This window comes from Pleurodeles waltl, chromosome 3_1, assembly GCF_031143425.1.
Source record: "Pleurodeles waltl isolate 20211129_DDA chromosome 3_1, aPleWal1.hap1.20221129, whole genome shotgun sequence".
Taxonomy (NCBI): Eukaryota; Metazoa; Chordata; class Amphibia; order Caudata; family Salamandridae; genus Pleurodeles; species Pleurodeles waltl.
In genome coordinates this window covers 1,612,477,906-1,612,502,912 of record NC_090440.1, presented here as the reverse complement: position 1 = coordinate 1,612,502,912, position 25,007 = coordinate 1,612,477,906, and the positions used below count along the sequence as shown (strand labels likewise).

The 25,007-nt window shown below is 43.6% G+C and overlaps 1 protein-coding gene across 2 annotated transcripts in view; it reads left to right on the top strand.

Moving 5' to 3' along the window:
* LOC138285390 (sodium channel protein type 2 subunit alpha) overlaps positions 1 to 25,007 on the top strand; it is a 666,155-nt gene that overhangs the window by 393,168 nt on the left and 247,980 nt on the right. For both annotated transcript variants that reach the window (XM_069225263.1, XM_069225264.1), the window contains exons 13-14: positions 7,441 to 7,734; positions 15,790 to 16,137. In XM_069225263.1, the coding sequence (XP_069081364.1) occupies positions 7,441 to 7,734; positions 15,790 to 16,137 (642 nt within the window). The remainder of the gene's footprint in view (positions 1 to 7,440; positions 7,735 to 15,789; positions 16,138 to 25,007) is intronic.

Here is a 25,007-nt window from a genome sequence, read left to right as displayed (position 1 = left end):
AAGGGCAATATTGAAGGCTACCTCTATGACAACAATAATAGTTATTGTAAATGATGAAAAAGATCCTTTAGACATTAAAAATTACTTACCAATCTCACTTATAAATATTAATTGTAAAATATATCAAATATATTGGCCTATAGACTACAAAAAGTCCTTCACCTTTAATTCACCCAGCGCAACCTGGCTTTCTTAAAGGCAGACTGAATTATGACAACATAAGGAGTTTTTGCCATGTACTTGACAAAGCCAATGCTTTTGATAGGGTCTCTTGGACCTTTCTTAGAGCCACTCTTATCAAATACAAGAATAATTTATACATATGACTCTAGCTCTCTATTCCCATACACAAGCTACAGTCAGAATAAATAGTTCCATCTCACAGCCTTTCAAATTACATCAGCGTATGCTGCAGGGATGTCCCCTATCTCTGTTATTGTTCTTACTAACTACAGCCAACTATGCCAAAGGTTTAGGATATTCATTAAATAAGGAGAAAACTGATGTGTTCCCATGTACTCCTCTTTGCGTACCATCAATAACACACAAAACAAGTCTAAAGTAGCAAAATAAAGCAATTAAGTATCTTTTTATTTGGTTTGGCAGAGATCTAGATGATACAACCTTGATAAATAAAAATAAAGCTGTAACAAAAATAGAGGAGACACTTCACCAATGGTCATTTAAATTTATTACATGATGGTGGAAAACTGAAAACTATCAAAATGATGATAACACATCTTATTAATTTCCCTACAAGCATGCCACCCTTAAAATGTTCAAGCACCTTCCTTAAAACAATTGATAACCTGTTATCAGATTTTCTCTAGAAGAACAAGAAGATGAGAAATTCTCTGAAAAAAAAAACTTACATGAGACAAAAAGAATGGTGGGGTTAGATTTCCTGACTACCAAATAAACCAATTGGCTTTTCTAGCCAGACAATGTGCATAGTGGTTCTCCCCATTTTCCCTTGATAACCCAATTTAGTGACATACTGAGAGAGATCTGTCTCCTGTTCTCCCCCAGGTGCATAAAATTCAATCTTGTCCACAAATCTTATTCACTTGAAACATTCTCAATAGATTATCAAATACACACTAGATGCGCTCCGTTTACTAGACAGAAAAATGGAGTCTAAATTAACCTAAACCAAAAGCAATTCTCTCTCATTTAATAGACATGATAAGATCAATGGCACCCCAGTTTACTAGGAAAATTGGGCAAGGATTCAAGATCTTGGGCACAAGAGAACCCATTGTCCTTCTCTGAATTACAGCTCAAGAATACCCATTCCAATTTAGATTTTTAGGATTTTTTTTTTACTTAAATCCATTGTAAGAAAACAGGGTTATATTTGTACTCCAGATCTCCTGACATTATTAACAAAATTCATGGAAGAGGATCATGTAACTTTTGCCCCCAAAAACGTACCTCACAAAAAACTAACACTTGGAGCTCTTATAGTAGAAATACCTTAGAGGCAAATATATTACCGTCAACTTGGATAAAATGCCTGGTCCTTGGTCTTTAAAAAGAAAATTATCCCTGCCCTTTCACAAATGAGACTTTGGATGCTTTACAACGCATATTGGAATCCAGTGAAGCTATACAAACAGGTTCTTATTGATTCCAACCTATTCCAGAATTGTATGAATATTCCCAGAGATCTAATATATATGTTCTTTAATTTAACACACATTCTCCCTCTATGACAACAAAGCCAAGCTTTTCTACAAACAGTTTGCAAAATTACAGTTCCAGTAAATGTTATTACTACTAGATATTCATGCGTCTTTGGCTGTACCTCCCGTGAACAATGCAGACCCACAATAAATTGATCTTTTGCTTGCCATTTGTTCAAAGGTAATGCTTTCAGAATGAAAAAGTGCAAAAAAAAATTTTAGGCATGGCTGGTCAGATTATTCTTTGTGCGTAGTGCTGATAATACCTGTTTTCAGAAAGTGCATTCTCTTACCTCGTCAGGAATCCTATGGAGCACTCTAGATGAATATCTTCAACATAACAAACCCCCTTAATTGTCCACACTGTGTTAACTACTTGTGGTCTTGAATGGGAGCACCGTAGTACCCCTCACTTCTTGATAACTGTCCTTTGGCGCTGTTTGCTAGGCATATTTAATCTACCCTTATATCCAGGTTTTATTTTATATCTACTATATCTCATTTTTTCTCTCTGTCTTTTTGTCCTCTCTATATCATACATTGTCTCAAATTTAATTTGGGTAAAGTACAATGATAAATCTCACAGTCTGACTTGTCGGATTTTTGTATACGGCTCTCTTTTCTTACTCTGCATTATACAAAATCTCCCGGCAACATATGATTATTTAATCTGGCTTTGTGGTTTTTATATGTGATGTAAATCAGTTTTGTTGAGTAACCTTCTGACCAAATTATACTAGAATGTATCCAGCAACACCAAATTGCCTTATTTACCTAATACCTCTAATTTCTGTATACCAATCAATCAATCAATCAATCATTATACTTGTAAAGTGTGGCTAGTCACAAGGCGCTGGGGCGGGGGGCAGTGAGTGTGTAGTCTTTTATGAACAGAGGGGATCAGACGAAGAGAAGTTTTGAGGTCTTTTCTGAATTGCGATAGCGTGGGAGATCTTCTGAGGTGGATGGGAAGGGAGTTCCAGGTCTTGGCTGAGTAGTGGGAGAAGGATCTTCCTCTGGCTGTGGCCTTCCGGACACGTGGGACGGCAGCATGGGTGAGGTCGGCAGAGTGGAGCTGTCTGGTGGGTGTGTAGAAGTGGAGTCAGTGGTTGAGGTATTGTGGTCCGGCGTTGTGAAGGGCTTTGTAGGCATGAATGAGAAGTTTGAATGTAATTCTCTTGTCAATTGGGAGCCAGTGCAGCTCCCTCAGTAGGGCAGAGGTGTAGCTGTGTTTGGTGACGTTCTTGATGAGACGGGCGGACCCGTTCTGGATGCGTTGCAGTCTTTTCCGTACCTTGGTGGTGGTTCCGCAATAGAGTGCGTTGCCGTACTCCAGGCGGCTGCTGACGAGGGCCTGGATGACTGTTCTTTTGGATTCGATTTGGATCCATTTGAAGATCTTCCGGAGCATGCGCATGGTGCTGAAACAGGTGGAGGAGACTGCGCTGACTTGACGGTTCATCGAGAGTGAAGAGTCCAGGATAAAGCTGAGGTTGCGGGCGTGGTCAGTGGGGGCTGGAGAGCTCCTGAGGGCAGTGATCCACGAGGAGATGTCCCAGGCTGAGAGGTTGTTGCAGATGACTTCTGTTTTTTTTATATTTTGCTTGAGGCAGCTCTCATTCATCCAGGCGGCGACTGCCTTCATTCCGTTGTGGAAGATGGCTTTGGCTGTGTGTGGGTTGTTGGTGAGGGAGATGATTAGCTGAGTGTCATCGGCGTATGAGATGATGTTGAGTGCGTGGTGTCTGGCGATGGTGACTAGGAGGCCATGAAGAGGTTGAAGAGAGTTGTGCTCAGAGAGGAGCCTTGCAGGATGTCGCAGATGATCTTGGTGGCCTCCAAGTAGAAGGGGGAGTCAGACTTCTTGGGTCCTTTTGCAGAGGAAGGCGGTGATCTAGTCTAGCGCTTTGTCGCTGATGCCGGCGTCATGGAGACGAGTCCGTAGAGTGTGGTGGGAGACGGTGTTGAAGGCGGCAGACAAGTTGAGGAGGACGCGAGCCTCCATCTCACCCCTGTCTAGGAGGATGCGAATGTCATCTTTGGCGGTGAGGAGGACGGTCTCGGTGCTGTGGTTGCTCCAGAAGCCTGACTGTGAGGGGTCCAGGATGCTGTTGAGTTCAATGTGTTTGGTGAGTTGTCTGTTGACAGCTTTTTCAATGACTTTAGCTGGGAAGGGTAGTAGAGGGATGGGCCGGAAAGTTCTTTAGGTCGTCTGGGTCTGCAGTGGGTTTCTTCAGTAAGGGCTTTATTTCAGCGTCTTTCCAAATGTCTGGGAAGGTGGCGGTTTTGAAGGAGCAGTTGATGATGTGCCGGAGTTTGGGTGCAATGGTGCTGCTTGCTTTGTTGAAGTTGTGGTGGGGGCAGTGGTCGGAGGGAGAGTCGGAGTGGATAGAGTTCATGATGTTGAGGGTTTCTTCGTCGGAGATGTTGGCCCAGCAGAGTAGGTGGTGGGGGTTTGGAGGAGCTTTGTTGGTGGATATGATGGTGGTGGGCGTGGGATGATCCAGAGTCGGGAAGCTGTCGTAGATGTCTGCTATCTTGCAGTGGAAGTAGGTGGAAAGGTTGTTGCAGAGTTCTTGTGAGGGTGGATGTCCGTGGAGTTCGCTCTGAAGTTGGTCAGTTCGCTGATGATCACGAAGAGTTCTTTGCTGTTGTGTGCGTTGTTGTTGATGCGTTCCCGGAAGGAATTTCTGTATGTGGTCCTGATGAGTTGGTGGTGTGTGTTTTATGGCTTTTTTTAAGGCTTTGTGGTTGGTGGGGGTCTTGTCAATGTGCCATTTTCTTTTGAGGCGTCTGCAGTTTTGTTTGGACTCCTTGAGGGCGGGGTGAACTAATTGGCTTTCATTGATGTGTTTCTGTTGGAGGGTTTGTTGAAGGGGCCAAGGTGTTGGTGCAGTCTAAGATCCAGTTCATGAGGTCTTGGGCAGCCGTGCTTGTGTCAAGGTCATCTGGGGGGTGAGTTATTGAGGCTGGTGAGTAGCTGGACCTTAGTGGTCTTGTTCCAGCTCCTGCAGGGGGGTAGGTGAGTGAGGTGTCAGTTGGGGGATTTGCTGAAGATAAAGTCGATACAGTGGTGGTCGATGCATTGGAGTTCGGTGATGTGGCTAATAGAAATGTGGTTGCTGGCGGTGAAGATGGGGTCGAGTGTGTGTCCGGCGGAGTGGGTGGGTGAGGTGATGAGTTGCTTGAGTCCAAGATTGGTGAGGTTTTCGAGCAGCGTCCTAGAGTTGTTGTCATTGGGGTTCTCCAGGTAGAAGTTGAGGTCCCCGTGGAGGATGTAGTCCTTGGAAGCAAGTGCATGGGTGGTGGCAAGGTCAGCGATAGTGTTGCAGAATAGGTTACGGGGGCCTGGCGGCCTGTAGATGAGGGTGCCCCGCAGAGCAGTGTTAGGGCTGGTTCCAATATTGAAGTGGAGGAGTTCCAAGTTGGTTGTGGTGTCTCCGGTGCTGGTGGAGAGGCACAGGCACTCTTAGTGGACGATGGCGATGCCTCCCCCGGGGCGGTTTGTGCGGTCTTTGCAGATGATCTTGTAGCCGTCAGGGATGGTGATGTCTGGAGCCAAGGAGGGGTTAAGCCACGATTCTGTGAGGAAGTCGACATCCGGGGATGTAGTTTCGATGTGGTTCCAGAGTTCGATGACGTACCTATGGATGCAGCTTGTGTTGATCAGGAAACATCTGAGGTTGTGTTCTGCTTTGCGGGTCCTCGGTGTGGGCTTGAGTATCGGAGGCTGGTGAATTTGCAGTGGTGACAGGTGAAGGGTCCCTTGGTGTCACTTGGTGATGCCTGTTTAGAGTTGTTGTTCTTGGTTGAGTGCGATGAGTGCTGTTGGCATGTAGCGGTAGTGAGTGAGAGGTCCAGGGGTCCTGGCGCTGGTCGTGGATGGGCGCAGACGGGCTTGCCTTAGATGCGCCTTCGCTGTGGCAGCGCGCGGCCGCAGAGCGGCACCATTAAGTTGGAAGCGGGGGGAGGAGAATACAGCTGGGAGGGGGGAGTGGGAGTGGGAGAACAGCACAAATAAGGGGGGTGGGCTGTGAGGGCAGCAGCAGTGGGGAAAAAGAGAGAGAAGCGCGAATGAGAGGAGAGAAGGGAAACAATGAAAAAAAAGAGGAAGCGCAGAAGCGAAAGGCACAAAAAAGGGCACAGAAAACGGCACAGAAAACGGCACAATAAAAGAATAAAAATGAGGGGAGATGACGGAAAAAGAGAAGAGGCAGAGGGCAGCCTAGCAGAAGAGCACATCCCTCCCACTAGACACCAGGGATGAGGTGCAGGCAGATGAAGGCAGAGCCTGCGGGTGGAGGAGGGCCTCAAACTACTGCCCGGGGTCAGAGGTCAGAAACAGACTGGCTTCACTTACTGCTGAAGCTACGCGGTGTCAGAGCAGTTCACTGACCAGGTATACCGAATTTAATACACGTTGTTTAACTGAAAAAATATATATATATTAAAAGCAGTGACCATTCCTACTGCAGGGAGACTTCAGGTACCCATTGAGTTATGGAAGATCCTTGCATTATGGGCAAGGGAGTCATTATAAAGGGAAAGGGTTTATGACAAAATTATCTACATTAATAAGCAAAAGTTTAAATGACAACTTTGTACACTAGGTTACATAATATAACCAAGTATAGCATCCATCTGATGTCAAGTTCTCTTTTGCTGCCTTTTTTCACAAATACTGCTAGTGTTTTGGTTTTATTTATTTTTAATCAAAAACACATTATTTCAAATTGGAAACATAATTCTATCTTGCATTTACAGGGTGTTCTTTATTTGTCAGTGAAAAACTTATTGATGCATGTGCTGCAGTTCTGGCCTTCTCATTCACCTTTCAGTTCTCTTGCAACTGTTATGCTCATGCTGGCTTTTTGACTGAAATCAAGTGTATGCACCAGCTGAGCTCTTTTTATAGTCTGACTTGAGAGCGCAGCTTCTGCCAGACAGTTATGTCAGTATCATTAGAGAGGGGCTTTGGCTCCGTTCACATGTCAGGAGTCAGGGGTACATGTTTTGATTGGGCAGATGTATTGTGCTTCCACAAAAAAGTGCTTGTGTTCGAGACAGCTGTTGTAATGTTGTTTGTTTATTTAGCTGTCTGCTCTCAAACTTTCAGAAGTACATGTGGTATTATAATATTGTGAAAGTGTCTACATAACTACATAATTTATGGTGCTTTCCCCAGTAGAAGCTCTGATAGAAGAAGGGCAGCCGTTAATCTATATGGATGTTTAGGTCTGGCTTGATAGAGCAATTGTCACCTTACCTTTGAATCTACACCAATATTGTACAGTTCTTTGCTTCCTCACAAATGCATATCCATTCCCATGCTATTTAATTGTACGCTTCACCTTATCATACTACATTCCTTTCAAGCCAAACCTATTGGCATTGGCGATGTTTGAAGTTTAAATCTGAGTCTTTCTTGAGAAGGAAATATTAATTCGAATTGGTGTTTGCTCCGTAGCCAACCTTACTTGTGAACTTTACAGTATCATGTCTTGGTCTTTTGCCTATTCTTGTAGGATTTATGCCTAGATCACAGTTGATCTTATTAAAAAGTGAAATAATTCAACACAACCCACGCTTGCTATTTTATTCTAATTATGTATTCTAATTGCTTTTGGAAACACTCACTTGTTTGACGGAAGACCCAATAGATTTGACTGTTGTGAATATATTTTTGCATTAGAAAGCAAATTAAATTTTTGATAAATGTACAAAAAATAATTGTCTCTCTCTGGTGGTCTGACAGGCAGTAGCAGCAGCTGTTGCCGAGGCAATGGCTGAGTCAAGGGAATTTAGTGAAGAAGGTGGGCTTTCGGAGAGTTCTTCTGAAGCATCAAAACTGAGCTCAAAGAGTGCAAAAGAGAGGAGAAACAGGAGGAAGAAATTGAAGCAAAAAGAGCAGTTCGTCGGTGATGAAAAGGGAGACAACGAAAAATTCCACAAGTCAGAATCGGAAAGCAGCTTCAAAAGAAAAAGTTTCCGCTTCTCCATAGAAGCCAACCGATTGGCTTATGAAAAGAAATATTGCTCTCCACACCAGGTAAGAACGCTGATGCTGGATTTCTTAATTCCTGATCTATTTAAAAAAAAACGAAATTACAATCATTCTGCAGCTAATTTTAATACTGTGTGTTTTTAAATACTTTTAACTGGGGCTTCAACTCGAGTGCTGGCTCGGGGGGACTTCCCTCCAGCTTATTTTGCTCACTACGAGCACACTATTGTGGGTAAAGGGCCGGTTATCGCCAGACTCCTGAATCAACTGTGTCGGCCATATTTGATGACCTATTGTGATAGGGGACGTCGGAATAGTCTTCCTTTCTGATGCCACTCCCCCTTTTCACCTCATGTGGCAGTCAGCATTTAAGTGGGACGAGCCACCGATGAACGCAGCGGGCGCGCAACTGGTGTGCTGAAGGTCAACCTAAGGCAATCCCTTCTGCGCCCATCCAAGCCCGACCAGGCCCAGGGGCCAGAAATGCTATTGGCCCTAACTAACGCATTATCCACATACAATATACAGGCGCACAGATAGAGAAGGAGGCTCCTCTTCCCCCTGCTGACGGATGGAGTTGCAGGTACTGTACCTGGAAACCACAGGAATGTATTAATAATGACCGTTTACTCGGTTCCATAGGGACCCGTAAGAGTATTCCACCTGTGAGAGACAGGACGGCCACTCTCAACACTCTCAGATGTGGGCTGATCAATGCCCATTCCCTAATTAAACATGGTTTGGAAATAAGTCATTGTGGAATTCAAACTGGATTGTTTATTCTTGACGGAGACCTGTGCCAGATCAGATTCAGACCAGGACTTTGTTACAGCTATGCCCATGGGATTTGGTGTGGAGAGGTTAGATAGGCATGATAGGAGGGGAGGTGGGGTGGTGATCATTTTCAAAAATAGTTTGTGCTGTAATATGGATCCCTTAGCTGTTATTACGAACGCCTGTGAAGGTGGCTACTTCAAGCTAGAGTAAGGGAATATCTTAAGCCTGGAAGGGCTCCTGGTCTATCGTCCACCTTGGCCCAAGAAGAAATTCCTGGAGAATTGGGTCCAAATCACTGACTCTCTAACTTCCACAGACCACTGTCTAATCCTTAGGGATTTCAACTGCAATTTGCAGGATAGGGACAATAGTGACACCCTTACCCTCCTGCACTCTAAGTCCTGCTTTGGTTGGACTAAAGTGGTTCTTTAAACACTCATAAAATGGGCCATTTATTGGGCCGCATTTTCTCTACACAGGAATTTGTTACTGTTGGGGAGTGCAGGCAGCTAGACTGGACAGATCACAGCATGGTCCCCTTTGAAGTAAGATATAGGAGATGGAAGGACCCCAGGCAGACTCTTACCACCTATAGCAGAAACTGGGGTCGTATAGAGAGGGAGGATCTTATTCTTGCCCCAGAGAGGCACCACAGGAGGTCTGAGGGAAGCCTAGTGTTGGAGTGGCGAATTTTGATTCCTGGGTCAGGTAAGCAATTGAGAAGTTGCCCATTTAAGGGAAGTCAAGTCCATGACTGAAAACAAATCTCTGCCCCATGGTATTCTGAAGAGCGTAAGGCACTCCAGAGGTCATGCAGAAGGGAGGAAAGAAAATGGAAACTTGACCATGGACTCTTAGGTAGAACGAAGCTTAGGGAATTATGGGGAACATACAAAAGTGCTATCAAAGTCGCTAAGGCATGCTACTATTCACAGAAAATTAGAAGTGAAGGTAATGTCCCAAAATAATTGTTCAGAGTAGTAAAGGCCTTAGATGCCTCTACCCCCACTCAAGAGCTAGAAAATATGCAGATTTTATGCGATAAAGTAGCCGAGTTCTTTAGAGATAAGATCTTAAAAATTCACTTCTCAACCCCACGTCCAGATCTAGGGGAGCAGGATATTGGCACCAATGGTGAAGCGGTCGGGGGGCCAACATTGCCAAAGTTTCCATCTTTAGTAATTAATAAAATCAAGTCCCTTCTATTCAGGATTCACTTGGGGTCACCAAATGACCCCTGTCCCCCCAGAGTGCTGCAAATGGTTAGTCATCCTATTGCGGTGCAACTGGAGATGATATATGCAGAGGTATTGGAATCAGGTTTTTTTTTCGGTCACTTGGAAAGAGACTGTTATTAAACCTATAAAAAAAATAAAACTAGGAGGGGATCCAGGGGACCTGAGAAACATATGTCCTATTACTCTCCTGCCTATTTTGGCTAAAATATACTAGAAAAACACATCAAACAAGAACTTGCCACCTTCCTGTTGGCACATGACTGGATGTCTCCCAACATGGATTCTGGAACAATCACAGTACGGGGTCTGCCCTGATTGCACCACAGATACCATTAGAAAACAGGTAGATCAGGGAGGTGGCACTATTCTAATCCTGCTAGATTTGTCAGCTGCATTTGACACGTCTCGCCCCAGATATTGACACACCATCTATATCAGGCAGGTTTGAAGGGCTCGGCTTTGAGCATCTTGGAGACATTCCTCCGAAACAGAACATTGATAGTGAAGTGCGTGGAGGTTAGCTCAGCTCCCTTTCAACTCCTTCGTGGAGTTCCCCAGGGGTCATCATTGAGTCAGACCATATTTCTTTTGTATATGTCCCCCCTGGCTAAATTGGTTTGATCTTTTAATTTCCAGATGTCCTCATATGCTGACGATACCGAAATAATTGTTTCCTTTCGAGACAATGTTCGCATTACAGCCCACAGGTTTCAAACCTGCATGAGAGGAGTCAACAATTGGATGTGCCAAAACTGGGCAAAAATGAATGGAGACAAAACCGAGGTGATCATTTTTGGGGTGAATGCCTCAATTTAGAATCTAAATTGGAGGCCCGAGACATATGGGACCTTACCTAGTCCAATAGCCGCTGCTAAGAATCTCGGGGTCATTTGTGACTCAGCTTTAACCTTTGAAGCCCAGGTAAATAAAATCACTTATGCCCATCTTTGGTTGGTTAAAATTCTAAAAAAATAGTCCTGCCATTTATTCCACAAGAACTTAGAGCAACAGTGGTTCTGGCCCTCATCATGTCCAGACTGGACTACTGTAACTCCCTATATCTAAAGATAAATCAACTATCCCTGAAAAAGCTGCCACTCATTCAAAATTCAGCTGCCCAACTGGTGCTTGGGTTATCCAAGTCTTCATCCACCAAGCAGTGTATAAGGGAGCTGCACTGGCTTCCAATTAGAAGCGGATCTTCTTCAGATTGCTATGTTTGACTTACAAGGCCCTTCATTCTCAGGGTTCAGGATATCTGCAAACAGGGATCAATTGGTACATTCCCAATAGCCCATTAAGATCATCATATCTCAAGATGGCACGGACTCTTAAGGAGCAAAAGAGTAAAATGAGGAGCTAGGGCCTTCTCATTGGCAGCTGTCAAGTTATGGAACTCGCTCCTAGTCAAAATTAGAGGTATTTCATCCCTTCCTCCATTCCGAAAGCAACTAAAGACTTGGGGCCAGATGTATCAAAGGGTTTTACACATCTTATGCCTATGTGAAAATGTGTTCGTACATATGGCCCTTGGTTGTTCTCACTTTCGATATCTGAATGACATCAGCCTTTCTTACCTATCAAGCGCTTCAATACCTCTGGTCTGAATGCGCTGGATAAGAAACTTAAATACAAATACAGGTACAGAACTAGCGAATTGGCAAGTGCAGTTTTTAATATACTTTTCTAACTAAATACTTGTGCAGAGATGTAAACATTTTAAACTGAGCTATATTAGTTATATAACTGAATGTGTGCTTACATAAACCTTCACTTTAATGCTTAAGCTCTACTGATTAATGTATTTGCAATAGCTGCCTCTACTTTGCTGAGTAGTTTGTAGTAAGTATCAACAATAAGCATCCGTACCTCTCACCTACCACACCTGCTACACTGTAGTTTGTTATATTTATGTGCTCAGCTTTCAGTCTAAAGTTCTCATATAAAAGCGGAGAAAACACTGCATCTGATAGCATAGTTTACAGCCAGTTGCATCACCAGAACCCCCTGTATGCTGCACGTCCATAAAGGGGTGGGCCTTTTGAGTTTATTATTTCCTGTTTACAGCTGCATTGCAAATCGGGCTGGAAAAAATAAAAAGTAGCCTTCATGCACTGGAAAAAACACTCTCAGTGTGTCAGGAGCAATATTATTTTTCTAGAAGCAAGCGCCAGCTTGCAGCACTGTCTTTGGAAAGCAAGTATGGGGCCGATAGACCAGATCAAGGCAAAATGGATTAGCCAACTTTGCTTTTTTTCACCAAAGGTGCTCCTGCCATGTCGGTTGATGCAATTCTGTGAACAAAACAGCAGTTTCAGTGGGCTAGATATTCTTGCCCTGGCTGCAGCCATATGGTGACAGATTCCCCATACTTAAAATTATACCTTAAACCTCCATTTTAGGCCACAGTAATTAAATTAGATGACTCACTGTTTTCCCTGCTTGAGAAAATGTATTTTTAGGTCTGGCAACAGCTGTAGCTTCTTGGAGCTCTCTGGAGAGCTCAAATCCACCCTTTTGATGGTCTGCCTCTTTACGCCAGCTCAGCATTTGATTGACCAACAGTATGCTGGTAAAGTTATGAAGTACCTCCACTGCAATGAAATGTCATTGCCCGATATTGTAGCTACATAGTGATAATGTATATATTCCTGGCCCCTCCCCAACTAGAAAGCACCTAAGCCTCTGGCAGATCACCACAAGAGTTCTGGCTGATGTGCCACTGAAATAGCAGATGCTTGCCACGTGTGGCATCAGCAGCAAGCCTGGTGGGAGAGCCAGGACACAATGCTCTGGGGAGTTAGTTCACTTTAAATGGCCGTAATGAAGAAGCACGAGACACAATCTTTTTTTACTGCCCACTTTTGCATAACAGTCTTCCATTCATGCATTCTACTGCAAGTGCTATTCTATTTTTTCTATACAAAAGCCTCCAAGAGCCTCCATTCTCCTAAATTGTCCTCCATTGCCGACTTCTCACAGGGCTCACCAATGTGTTTTCAGATAGGCTGCCATTCCAGTTCCTCATTTCCTTACACTGCCCATTAGTACCAATCCCTCAGAATGCCCATTAGTGCCACATCCTCATGCAGTCCATTAGTGTCAGCTCTGCTCACTGACCACTGGTGCCAGATCTTGACACTGGCTACCAATGCCACCTCTTTACAATATCTACTAGCGACTGCTCCACAAAGCCCAGTACTGCCTGTTTCCCACACTGAAAGCATGAACCATTTCCCTACACTGCTGTTTTCTGCCCACTCCTTATACTGTTCCCCAGTCTTCACATCGCAATTGACGTATGCTGTGTGCACTTAACACAAAGGCCATCTCATCACAGTGCCATCTTGGCCAGCTTATATTATTGAAACCAGTAACAGTTTACTTTCACTGCCACAAATTGATCCAAAAAGGAATTGACCCATTTCATGGCCTAGCCCGGGGACCCCACTCCACTAAGGGTTTAAACATAAGCGGATGGGTGACAGTGTCGAATGGCACTGCAGAATCTAATAATATTAGTGCTCCAAAGCTACTCCAACATATTGGCCACGCACATCCAGCATAAGATGTTCCAAGACCGGCAGAACAACTTTTTCAGTACACAATCCTGACCGAAAACAAGCATGTAAAATGTTTCTTGGGTATTAATTAATGAATTTTTAATGTGTGCATTCATAACTAATCATAATATCACACTTCATTGAAAAACTCTATGAGGCATTACAAAATTTGAAAACACTCCCAAGAATGTATTTTGAGAAAAATTTGCCAGTGTTTATACTGTTCAAACATAACGGAGTGGAGCTCAGTTTAAAGTACGCAGGACTGTCATCAGTTGGCAGTGGAAAGCAATAAGGTACCATGAAGTGTTGCACACTAGGACACATTCCCAAAGGTTGGGGTGATTAAAGGTTTATGGGTCACTAATAAAAATGTACTGGTGTCCACCGGTAGAACTCCTCTATGATTGCTTGAAACATGAGGCACTGTTGAAAGCAGCACCACAACCCCCATGCAGTAAAGATTGTGGGGCAAGGTGGAGAAGGGGAGATGCTAGATCCACAGAAGATGATATGAGCCATTTCCCTGCATAATAGCGCCTACATATTACTGACGAGAGGTTGGTAAGGAGATGTAGTGGGGAGAAGGAAGGCAGACACACGCAAGGGATAGAGGAAACTATGGGACAGATTTAAGAGCCCCTAGCGCCACCTTAGCACCGCCATAGCATCATTGTTTTATGCTAAGGTGGCTCTAAAGTGGCACTTTCCCCACACCATATTTACAAAGTGGCGCAAAGCATGCATTGCACCACTTTGTAAACCCTTGCTCCACATTATGCCTGCGTCAGGCATAATGTATGCAAGGGGGGTGTTCCCCTGTTAGGGACGACCGAAAAAATGGTGCAAGGAAATTTAAGAGATTTCCTTGCACCATTTTTCCCTGCAGTTTTAATGCCTGCTCAGAGCAGGCGTTAAAAGGGGGCATGCCATTATTTATAATGGGTCCCTATGTACTCTGCAGGAGTAGTGCCAAAATGTTGCCGCTACTCCTGCAGAGTACATCAATAGTGTAAAAACAATGACTCTATTACCCCCTACCCTGCCCCATGGTGCGCCATATTTTAAATACGGTAGCGATGGGGGGCACAAGGGGAGATGAGAATGGGTGCAAAAAGTTCCCATTAGATCTTCTTGTAAGAGTCAAGAGACTGAGGGCATGGAAGAAAAAAATGAAGGAAGGATCATAAAATAACTGCACCTGGTATACACATGCCAGATCCGATACAACCCGTCACAATGCTTAGGAGTTCTAATGCTCCTTCTAAGGTCAACGTACACGTTTGACAGAAACGGTTTATATCTCCAACCATTCTTTGAAATATTTAAGCAGCATCTCGCCCAATGATGCATGCCACATTCAGGAAGGACATCGATCCTTAATTACCCAGATGTCTTCTGCTGCCCTGTTTTTGTAGGGTAAAGATGACATTTTCCACTTGTCAAAACAGCATTATTAACCTACATCTTCCCTGGGGTCCTTATGTAGTTCTTTTTCAGGTCCAAGTTGCTCTGTCCCTGGTGGTGTTGAGTGCCAGCAGTTACTTGAGATAGGTGATGGCATCTCTTTGGACACCCAGTCCCTCTACTCATTAAAATGAGAAGGTTTTGTCTGCCACATTTCAGGTTCCTGCAGACAAAAATGGAGATCAGTTCCCACCACCCGTTGAGGGGCTTACCAAAAAGTATTCACTCTGGCAAGCAGGCAAAGTAAGTCTTTGAGCTCCAATGGACACTGAGTTAGGTGAAGAAGTGATCTGTTCTCTGGATGTTGCAGAGCTAGATGCATAGAATTGCTGGCAAATATGTTGTTTGATCCTTGAAATTCACCAGCACTTAACAGACATTCTGAAGGAAAACCTTCCTCAAAACTAAGGACAATCTTTCTCACAGAATTCCCAAGTACCTCCAAGGAATGTCAGTATTGAAAACCCCTTGGGAAATAACCCCATCAACCACTTTTGCCATTCTGTAATAGAATATTTTTCTGAACCAGCTGATATATTCCATTATGCTCACACTCTGTATGGTCAAAGGACACATAATTCATTATGAAACTGAGCCAAAATAGTGGCCAGCATACTGGAGTTATATATGATCTGCATTCATGTTGTTTAACTATATGATTATCCTGTGCTCAAATATGTCTTGCATGTTTAAAGAGTGAATTATCCTCGGTGTGTCTGATACGTTATTAATACTGGAAAGAAGGAACTTGGAATATACAACCCACCACAAGCAACACTTTGCTGGAACTATTGAGGCATATTATAGCCACGGTTGAGGGAACAAGAAACTGTATCTGCCAGCATGTCTAGCTTCATATACCAACTTGTCTATCCTTGGTAGGAATTTGCACTTAATGTTTGTAGTCTTTGTTCAAGTGTGTGTGTGTGTGTGTGTGCGTGTGTTTGAATGCGTGTGAAAGAATTCTTTCATTGAAATTGTAATCCAATATTTATGAAATGAGTTATCTCTTTTTTGTGTCACCCCTAACCTCCCCCTTTCTTATTCTTTTACAGTCTTTGCTGAGTATCCGGGGGTCCCTATTTTCACCTCGTCGCAATAGTAGAGCAAGCCTGTTCAGTTTCAGAGGTCGAGCAAGAGACTTTGGTTCGGAAAATGACTTTGCTGATGACGAGCACAGCACTTTTGAAGACAATGAAAGCAGAAGGGGTTCTCTTTTTGTGCCACACAGATATAAAGAACGACGTAACAGTACCATAAGCCAAGCCAGTAAGTCATCCAGGATCCTGCCAGTGCTTCCAGTGAACGGGAAGATGCACAGCACTGTGGACTGCAATGGAGTGGTTTCCTTGCTTGGTGGTCCTTCTGGTCCCACATCGCCTGTTGGACTGCTTTTGCCTGAGGTGATAATTGCTAGATTTGTTACTAGATACAAAGTGGGGCAGTGCAATATAGTGCAGGCATGGTTCTTCCTTCAAAATGATACCAACCAAAAGTCCAATAGATTGAAATGTTTTTATATTTGTACTCCTTCACGTTTCACGTGAAGCAAAGCAAAGGGGGATTTTATAATTCTGTTCTTCAAAGAACTATTAAAAAAACAACAGTTTTTTTCTTTTAGTCTCCAGTTTGATGCTGACTTTTTTGGTCCAGAGGCTGAGTGCTCAGCATTGCATTATCCTACCCATTCCACATTGCAGCCCACCTCCGATGCCTCCTGAAAGGAGGTCTGATGCTGCAACGATTATCACCCTTTTTCCATTATGTTATCTGTCGAAATTTCAATCTACCTTTTGCTATTTTTCATATGCTACCTACTCTTATGTATTACATGACCTCCGAGTCCTTAATAGTCTGCTTCAATCTGCTTCACTTGTTTTGCCTCAGATAACAGCCTTCAGGCATTCCACAGTTCTCTCCAATAAAGTCTGATAGAATAATTTTCATCCCAACTGATATTTTGAAACACTCATTTCTACATTTCCCAGCTAGATATAAACCCCCAACTTGACAACTGTTGTTCTTGTCCTCATTCCTTTCCACCTGGTAGGAGAATTACACTGCCTGCAGAATCATGTTTCTTCACAACCGATCATGGAGGAAGGAGTGCAGGAAATAAAAGGAGTAGACTCATCTCTGATATTTCTAAACAGTTGAATATGTCTTCCCATTTGCAGGATTCCAGAATGCCTTTTAAAATGTATATAATTCCAGTCATGTAAAAGGCAGCAGCATTTTCATTTTATGTGTAATTGTATATATATGTATATATATATGCCCGATGGCATGTGTAGCTGCAGATACACATGCTTTGCAAAAGTCCGCCATCTAGTGTTGTTGGGCTCGGAGTGTTACAAGTTGTTTTTCTTTGAAGAAGGTTTTTCGGGTTATGAGAGCAAGTGACTCCTCCTCTCGATGATGGTGCGCATGGGCATCAAGTCCTTTGTTAGATTGTTTTCTTTCCAGCATAGGGTTCGGACGTGTTTTCTCTTGCTCCAGTAGTACTATCTGAACTTTTCTATTTTTTCTCTAAACGTCGGTATCGTTTTTTGATTGAGCTTTCTAACTTTATCCGATCCGATTGTATCGCCAGGGTCAATTAAACACCCGTTTGGGCGACCGTGCCCTTCTCAGGCCTAATTCAACAAAGGCTGATAGATCGAACTCCATTTTGCTTCTGCCCTCGGTGCCACGCCAAGTTCCCATACACGACCAACACTCAGTGTGCAACCTCTGCCTCTGTCCCGATCACAAGGAGGAAACCTGTGAGGCATGTCGATCCTTCCGGTCCAAGAACACTCTGCGGGATTGAAATGCGTGTCGGTTAGAGATGGCATCCAATTCGTCGGAACAAACAGCCAACATTTTTTAAGAGGAGCAAGCGCAGACTGCAGTACGTGAGTACGCCAGCCCCTTCCCATCACCAAAAACCATCCAAAATATCATCACAAATGGTCCTGGGTCCACCACTGCCTGCAGGCCATGGTCGGACCCGAAACATACATCTCAATGACCAACCCTCGGGTTCAGCACCAAAAAAGATCAAGATGCATTCGGTGTTGACCGAACAGTGCACAGCACCTGTTTTAGGATCGATTCGAAAAGTGGAGGCTTCCACTTTGGAGCCGAAACATCCATCTTCCACCTTGGGACCGAAACACCCAACATCCATTTCGAAGCCGAAAAAGCAACCATCTAGTTCAGAGCCGACATTATCGGCCCGATTAAAACATTCAGCCTCCAAACTTTCGGAGGTAAAACCTGTGGGAAGAAATATGCTCCAACTGCAGAAGAATCTTCTGAGATAAGACCCATATTTAAAGGGATGGTGGATAAGGAGCGCAAAACCCAAATCCATAAAGATACTGGAAGGATTATTGCTTCTCCTCCTTCTACAACTAAGAGGAAATTATCTTTCCAAGAGACTTCAGAAGCTGAGCCTCCACCTGTGAAAATATACAAGCACAAGGAGAAACCAAAGGCAGTACATCAGCCTTCACCACCATATTCTCATTTGATTCCCACTACTCCACCACCTGGTACTCCACCACCACCACCCTCACCTACACAATTTTCTACACAATCCCATGTTTCTTCACATGGGGATGGGTTGGGTGACACTCCTTACAATGTAGACCCTTGGGATTTGTATGACCCAGAGCCTATTCCATCTAATGATCCTGATTTATACCCCACTAGGCCATCTCCACCTGAAGACACTACTGCCTATACTGAGGTCATTGCTGGGGCAGCTGCATATCACAATGTGCAGTTGCACTCAGATCCCAAAGAGGATGATTTTTTATTTAACACACTATCCTCTACGCACAAGGAGTATCAATGTCTGCCAATGCTTCCTGGCATGCCTAAGCATGCAGATTACAATTTTAAAGAGCCAGTGAAGGCTAGGGTACTTACACCAAGGGTGGACAAAAAATACAAAGCTGCACCTTCAGATCCAGTCTTTATCTCACAACAATTCCCACCTGAATCTATTGTTGTTAGTGCAGCAAAAAAAGGGCAAATAGTCAGTCCACCGGGGATGCTCCTTCCCCCTATAAAGAAAGCCACAAGTTTGATGCAGCAGGGAAGAGCGTGGCAACTCAAGCTGCAAATCACTGGAGAATTGCCAACTCCCAGGCCAGATATGATAGAGCCCATTGGGATGAACTGGAGGAGTTCCTACAATATCTCCCTCCAGAACACCAAAAAAGAGCACAGCAAATAATTACTGAAGGACAGGTTATCTCCAACAACCCAATTAGATCAGCCCTAGATGCAGCAGACACCACAGCCTCAGGTATTAACACTAGTGTTATCATCAGAAGGCATGCATGTTTGCGAACTTCAGGATTTAAACCTCAGATACAACAGGCTGTACTCGATATGCCTTTTAACAAACAGCAATTATTTGGACCAGAGGTGGCTACCACCATAGAAAAATTAAAAAAGGGCTCTTAAACAGCTATGGCTATGGGTGTCTTGGTGCCTTCAACACCAGCTGGGTGTACTTTTCGCATGCCCCACTTCAGAGGTGGTTTCAAACCATCAACGTCAGAGCCCTCTACATCCCAACAAAAGCAGGGACAACAATATTACACCGGAGGGTCTTTCAGAGGATCCTACAAGGGGAAAAACTTTAGAGGTAGAGGTAAATCCACTGCCAAAAGGGGTGCCTCCACCTCATCCAAACAGTCACTTTCTATTTATCCCCACACAGTATACATCTCCTGTGGGAGGAAAACTGCAAAGATTCTACCAACAATGGCACAACATTACATCAGATCAATGGGTGCTGTCAATCATCCAGAATGGTTATTGCCTAGAAATCATCTCTACTCCACCAGAAATACTCCCTCGCTCGCACAGGTTTTCTCTAGAACACCTCAACCTGTTAAAACAAGTATAATCACTTCTACTCAAAGGTGCAATAGAGATGGTACGTATACCTCAACAAGGGACCGGAGTATGTTCTCTATACTTCCTTATACCAAAAAAGGATGGTACTCCCATACCAATCCTACGTCTCAGACCTCTCAATCAGTAAATTCTCTCAGAACATTTCCATATGGTCACTCTTCAGGATGTCATTCCCCTATTACAAAAACAGGACTACATGGCAGCATTAGATCTAAAATATACTTACTTCCATATTCTCATACATCCAGCTCATCGCAAATACCTAAGATTTGTCATAGCAGGCAAGCACTACCAATTCAAAGTTCTACCCTTTGGAGTAACAACAGCACCAAGGGTATTCACCAAATGCCTAGCAGTAGTTGCAGCATACCTCAGAAGGCAACATATACATGTGTTTCCCTATCTGGACGACTAGCTTATAAAAGCCAGCACCATTCAGACTTGTCAACAACACACACAATACACAGTCAATACCCTACACAGTCTAGGGTTCACAATCAATTACCAAAAATCTCATCTTCAACCAGCCCAAATACAACCGTATCTGGGAGCAATTCTGAATACTGAGTCAGCATTAGAGTACCCAAACCCACAGAGAATTCAAGCTTTCCACAATCTCTTATCGCAACTAAAATACAGTCAAATTTACACAGTAAGGTTTAGTATGAAACTGTTGGGAATTATGGCATTGTGCATAGCAATAGTACCCAATGCACGTCTAAACATGAGACCCCCTTCAACTGTGTCTCTCGCAACAATGGTCTCAAGCAGAGGGTCAACCTCACGATCTAGTGTTGTTGGACCGCCAAAATTACAACTCTCTGCAATGGTGGAATCACACCAACATATCAAAAGGGCGGTAATTTCAGGACCCTTTGCCACAGACCATATTAACCACTGATGCATTAATGGCAAGTTGGGGAGCCCATCTCAACAATCTTACTAGACAGGGAGAATGGGACACAATTCAACAAACTTACCACATAAATCACTTGGAATTCCTAGCAGTGTTCCTAGCACTCAAAGCATTTCAACCACAGATCACACACACAACAGTGTTGATAAGAACAAGCAACATGAAAACAATGTATTATTTGCAAAAACGGGGAACGCACTCATCTCGATTGTCCCTTCTAGCATAGACAATTTGGAAATGGGCAGTTCACAATCACATTCAAATATTAGCAGAGTATATCCCAGGGATACACAATCAACTTCCAGGCCTCTTAAGCAGGACGCAGCAACAAATACACGAATGGGAGATTCACTGACACGTGGTTCAACAGTACTTTCACATATGGGGAACACCAGACATAGACCTCTTCGCAACAAGTAAAACTGCAAAATGACGAAACTTCGCATCCAGGTACCCACACCCTCAATCCAAGGACAATGCTGTATGGATCAATTGGTCAGGGATATTTGCTTACTCTTTTCCCCCTCTCCCACTAATTCCATTAAAGCTCATCACACTCTTGATGTCAAAAGAGCTCTCATGTGTTACATAAATAGAACAAAAGATTTCAGAAACTCTAAGCAACATTTTGTAGCTTTCCAGCAACCTCATAAAGGTAATCCTATCTCAAAACAGGGATTAGCTAGATGGATAGTAAAGTGTATTCAAACTTGCTATCTTAAAGCTAAAAGACAGCTGTTAGTAACTCCTAAAGCTCATTCTACTAGAAAGAAAGGAGCTTCAATTACATTGTTACCAATATACAGATGGCAGACATATACAAAGCAGCCACATACTCCACACCACAAACATTCACTAAACACTACTGTGTGGATGTGTTATCTCGCCAACAGGCAAATGTTGGTCAAGCAACGCTTAAAACACTATTTCAAGCTACTCCAGCTCCTACAGGCTAGCCACTGCTTTAATTAGGCGGGGACTGCTTTTCAGTCTATGCAAAGCATCTGTATCTGCAGCTACACATGCCATTGAACGTAAAATATCACTTACCCAGTAGACATCTGTTCATACTATGTAGTGCTGCAGATTCATATACGCCCTCCCTCCTCCTTAGAAGCCTGTAGCTGTTGCTTTCTTTATGTAAATATGTATATACATTAGATGGGCATCTTCTTTTCTTAATATATATATATATATATATATATATATATATATATATATATGTTAGAAATGGGGTCTTTGGTTGACAGTCAGGTTACCCCCTGTTCAAGCAAGGACCCTCACTCTAGTCAGGGTAAAAGAGAATCACCCTCAGCTAACCCCTGCTTACCCCCTTGGTAGCTTGGCAGAGCAGTAGGCTTAACCTCAGAGTGCTAGGTGTAAAGTATTTGTACCAACACACACAGTAACTTAATGAAAACACTACAAAATGACACAACACCGGTTTAGAAAAATAGGAAATATTTATCTAAACAAAACAAGACCAAAACGACAAAAATCCAACATACACAAGTTATGAATTTTTAAAGATTAAACTCAAAAATAGCGCTTAGAAACAAAAATGCTTCAATGAGATGTTAACACGGCGTCGTGACGGAGTCGTTCCCAACAAGCCGACACCAGCGGCGCCGGACACGGAGTCGTGTAGACCCCCAAGTACAGTACCTTTGGTGAAGAGTGAAAACAAGCCGGTGCGCAAAGTCGGGAATCGTGGCGTCTGTGCGAAACGTTGAATCCGTGCACTTCGAGCGGCGTCGGTCACGACGTGGTGCGGTGACTTCCACGGAGTCGCGGACTTCAGCGGGGCTGCTGCGGCGTTGGGCCTGCAAAGAGCGTCACGTTCCAGCGAAGGTCACGGCGTCAGGTGCAGGCGGCGTTACCGGATTCAGCAGCAGCGTCGGTCCAAAGTCGTCCAAAGTCGATTTCCTTGGATTCCACCAGCTTTCCTTTCAAGGGCCCAGGGACTGGATAGGGCACCACTTGTCAGAGCAGGAGTCTCTCCAGAGACTCCAGGTGCTGGCAGAGAGAAGTCTTTGCTGTCCCTGAGACTTCAAACAACAGGAGGCAAGCTCTAACTCAAGCCCTTGGAGATTTCTTCACAAGATGGAAGGCACACAAAGTCCAGTCTTTGCCCTCTTACTCTGGCAGAAGCAGCACTGCAGGAAAGCTCCACAAAGCACAGTCACAGGCAGGGCAGCACGTCCTCCTCAGCTATCAGCTCTTCTCCAGGCAGAGGTTCCTCTTGGTTCCAGAAGTGTTTCTGAAGTCTGTAGATTTGGGTGCCCTTCTTATACCCATTTTAGTCTTTGAAGTCACCTTTCTTCAAAGGGGACTCACACCTACTTGTGAAATCCTGCCTTGCCCAGGCAAGTCATCAGACACACAGCAGGGGGTTGGAGCTGGCATTGTCAGAGGCAGGCACAGTCCTTTCAGATGAGAGTGACCACTCCACCCCTCCCTCCTAGCAGAGATGGCTAATCAGGAAATGCAGGTTACCCCCCAGCCCCCTTTGTGTCACTGTCTGGTGTGAGGTGAAAAACAACCCAACTGTCAAACTGACCCGGACAGGGAATCCACAAACATGGCAGAGTCACAAAATGGTTTAAGCAAGAAAATGCTCACTTTCTAAAAGTGGCATTTTCAAATGCACAATCTCAAAATCAACTTTACTAAAAGATGTATTTTTAAATTGTGAGTTCAGGGACCCCAAACTCCACATGTCCATCTACTCTCTAGGGGAATCTACGCTTTAATCATATTTAAAGGTAGCCCCCATATTATCCTATGAGAGAGACAGTCCTTGCAACAGTGAAAAACGAATTTAACAATATTTCACTGTCAGGACATATAAACAACATTACTATATGTCCTACCTTAACCATACACTGCACCCTGCCCTTGGGGCTACCTAGGGCCTACCTTAGGGGTGCCTTACATGTAAGAAAAGGGAAGGTTTAGGCCTGGCAAGTGGGTACACTTGCCAAGTCGAATTTACAGAGTAAAAATACACACACAGACACTGCAGTGGCAGGTGTGAGACATGATTACAGGGTTACTTGTGTGGGTGGCACAACCAGTGCTGCAGGCCCACTAGTAACATTTGATTTACAGGCCCTGGGCACCTCTAGTGCACTTTACTAGGGACTTAACAGTAAAACAAATATGCCAATCATGGAGAACCAATGACGTACACATTTTAAACAGGAGCACTTGCACTTTAGCACTGGTTAGCAGTGGTAAAGTGCCCAGAGTAACAAAAACAGTAAAATCAGAGTCCAGCACACATCAACAACCTGGGGAACAGAGGCAAAAAGTTAAGGGAGACCATACCAAGGATGAAAAGTCTAACAATATATATATATATTTTTATATATATATATATATATATATATATATATATATATATATATATATATATATATATATATATATATGTACCTATACATTTCTTCATTTCTTACATCTCCCTCCTGCGAGAAAACAATCTAACAAAGGACTTGATGCCCATGTGCACTATCACCGAGAGGAGGAGAGGAGGAGTTACTCGATCTTGTGACTCGAAAAACCTTCTTGTCACACTCCGAGCCCAACACTAGATGGTGGATTTATGCAAGATATATATATATATATATATATATAAAGGTTACAGGGACATTATATTTAGGTTTTTAATTTACTTGTACAAAACAATAAAAATTCTGGAGTTATAGAGTTCTTTCAAGTAACTGTAACTCGCGCCATCACCATGCAGAGTTGTCTCATCAATAATTTTATTGCAAATGTTGCAGTGAGAATATGAAAGATGGCATAGAATATGTAATCAATGATATAATATGTCGATTAATTAAGTGTGCATGGCGGAGGTTTAGTTACCTGAAAGAACTATATAAAACATAACTGCTGAATTTCTATGTTTTTGTACGAGTAAATTCAGTATTGAACTATAACGTCCACGTAAGCTTTGTTTTTTCAGTGAATTTCTATGTTTTTTTAATGTACAGTACTTTTAATTTCTATACATAAATCCAACCACTGCTGCGCATGGCAGTGGTTGGTGAGGCCAACCCCCTATAAACAACCAACCTTGCATCGTACACCGCTTTCTCCTGTGCGCAGCAGGGGTTGCCCGCAAGAGCTGGCCTGCAGCCAGCCCCTGTGGAATAAACCCCCTAACCACCCAACCCGATGCTGTGCGTGGCCCTTTCTGCATGCATGGTGGAAGTTGGCCACGGCCTCTCTGGGTGTGAAAATAGGTGTGAGAGGCTGTATCTGCGGGTAAGAGTGGTTGTCAGAGTGTCTGTCTGGCTGCGAAAGTGCATACATCAATGTTTTAGTGGGTGCCTCAGTGTGTGCATGGGTCTGTGAGTGGGTGCATCAGTGTGTCAGTGGGTCTGTGTGTGGGTGTGTGATGGTCTGAGTGTGTCTGTATGGGTGTCT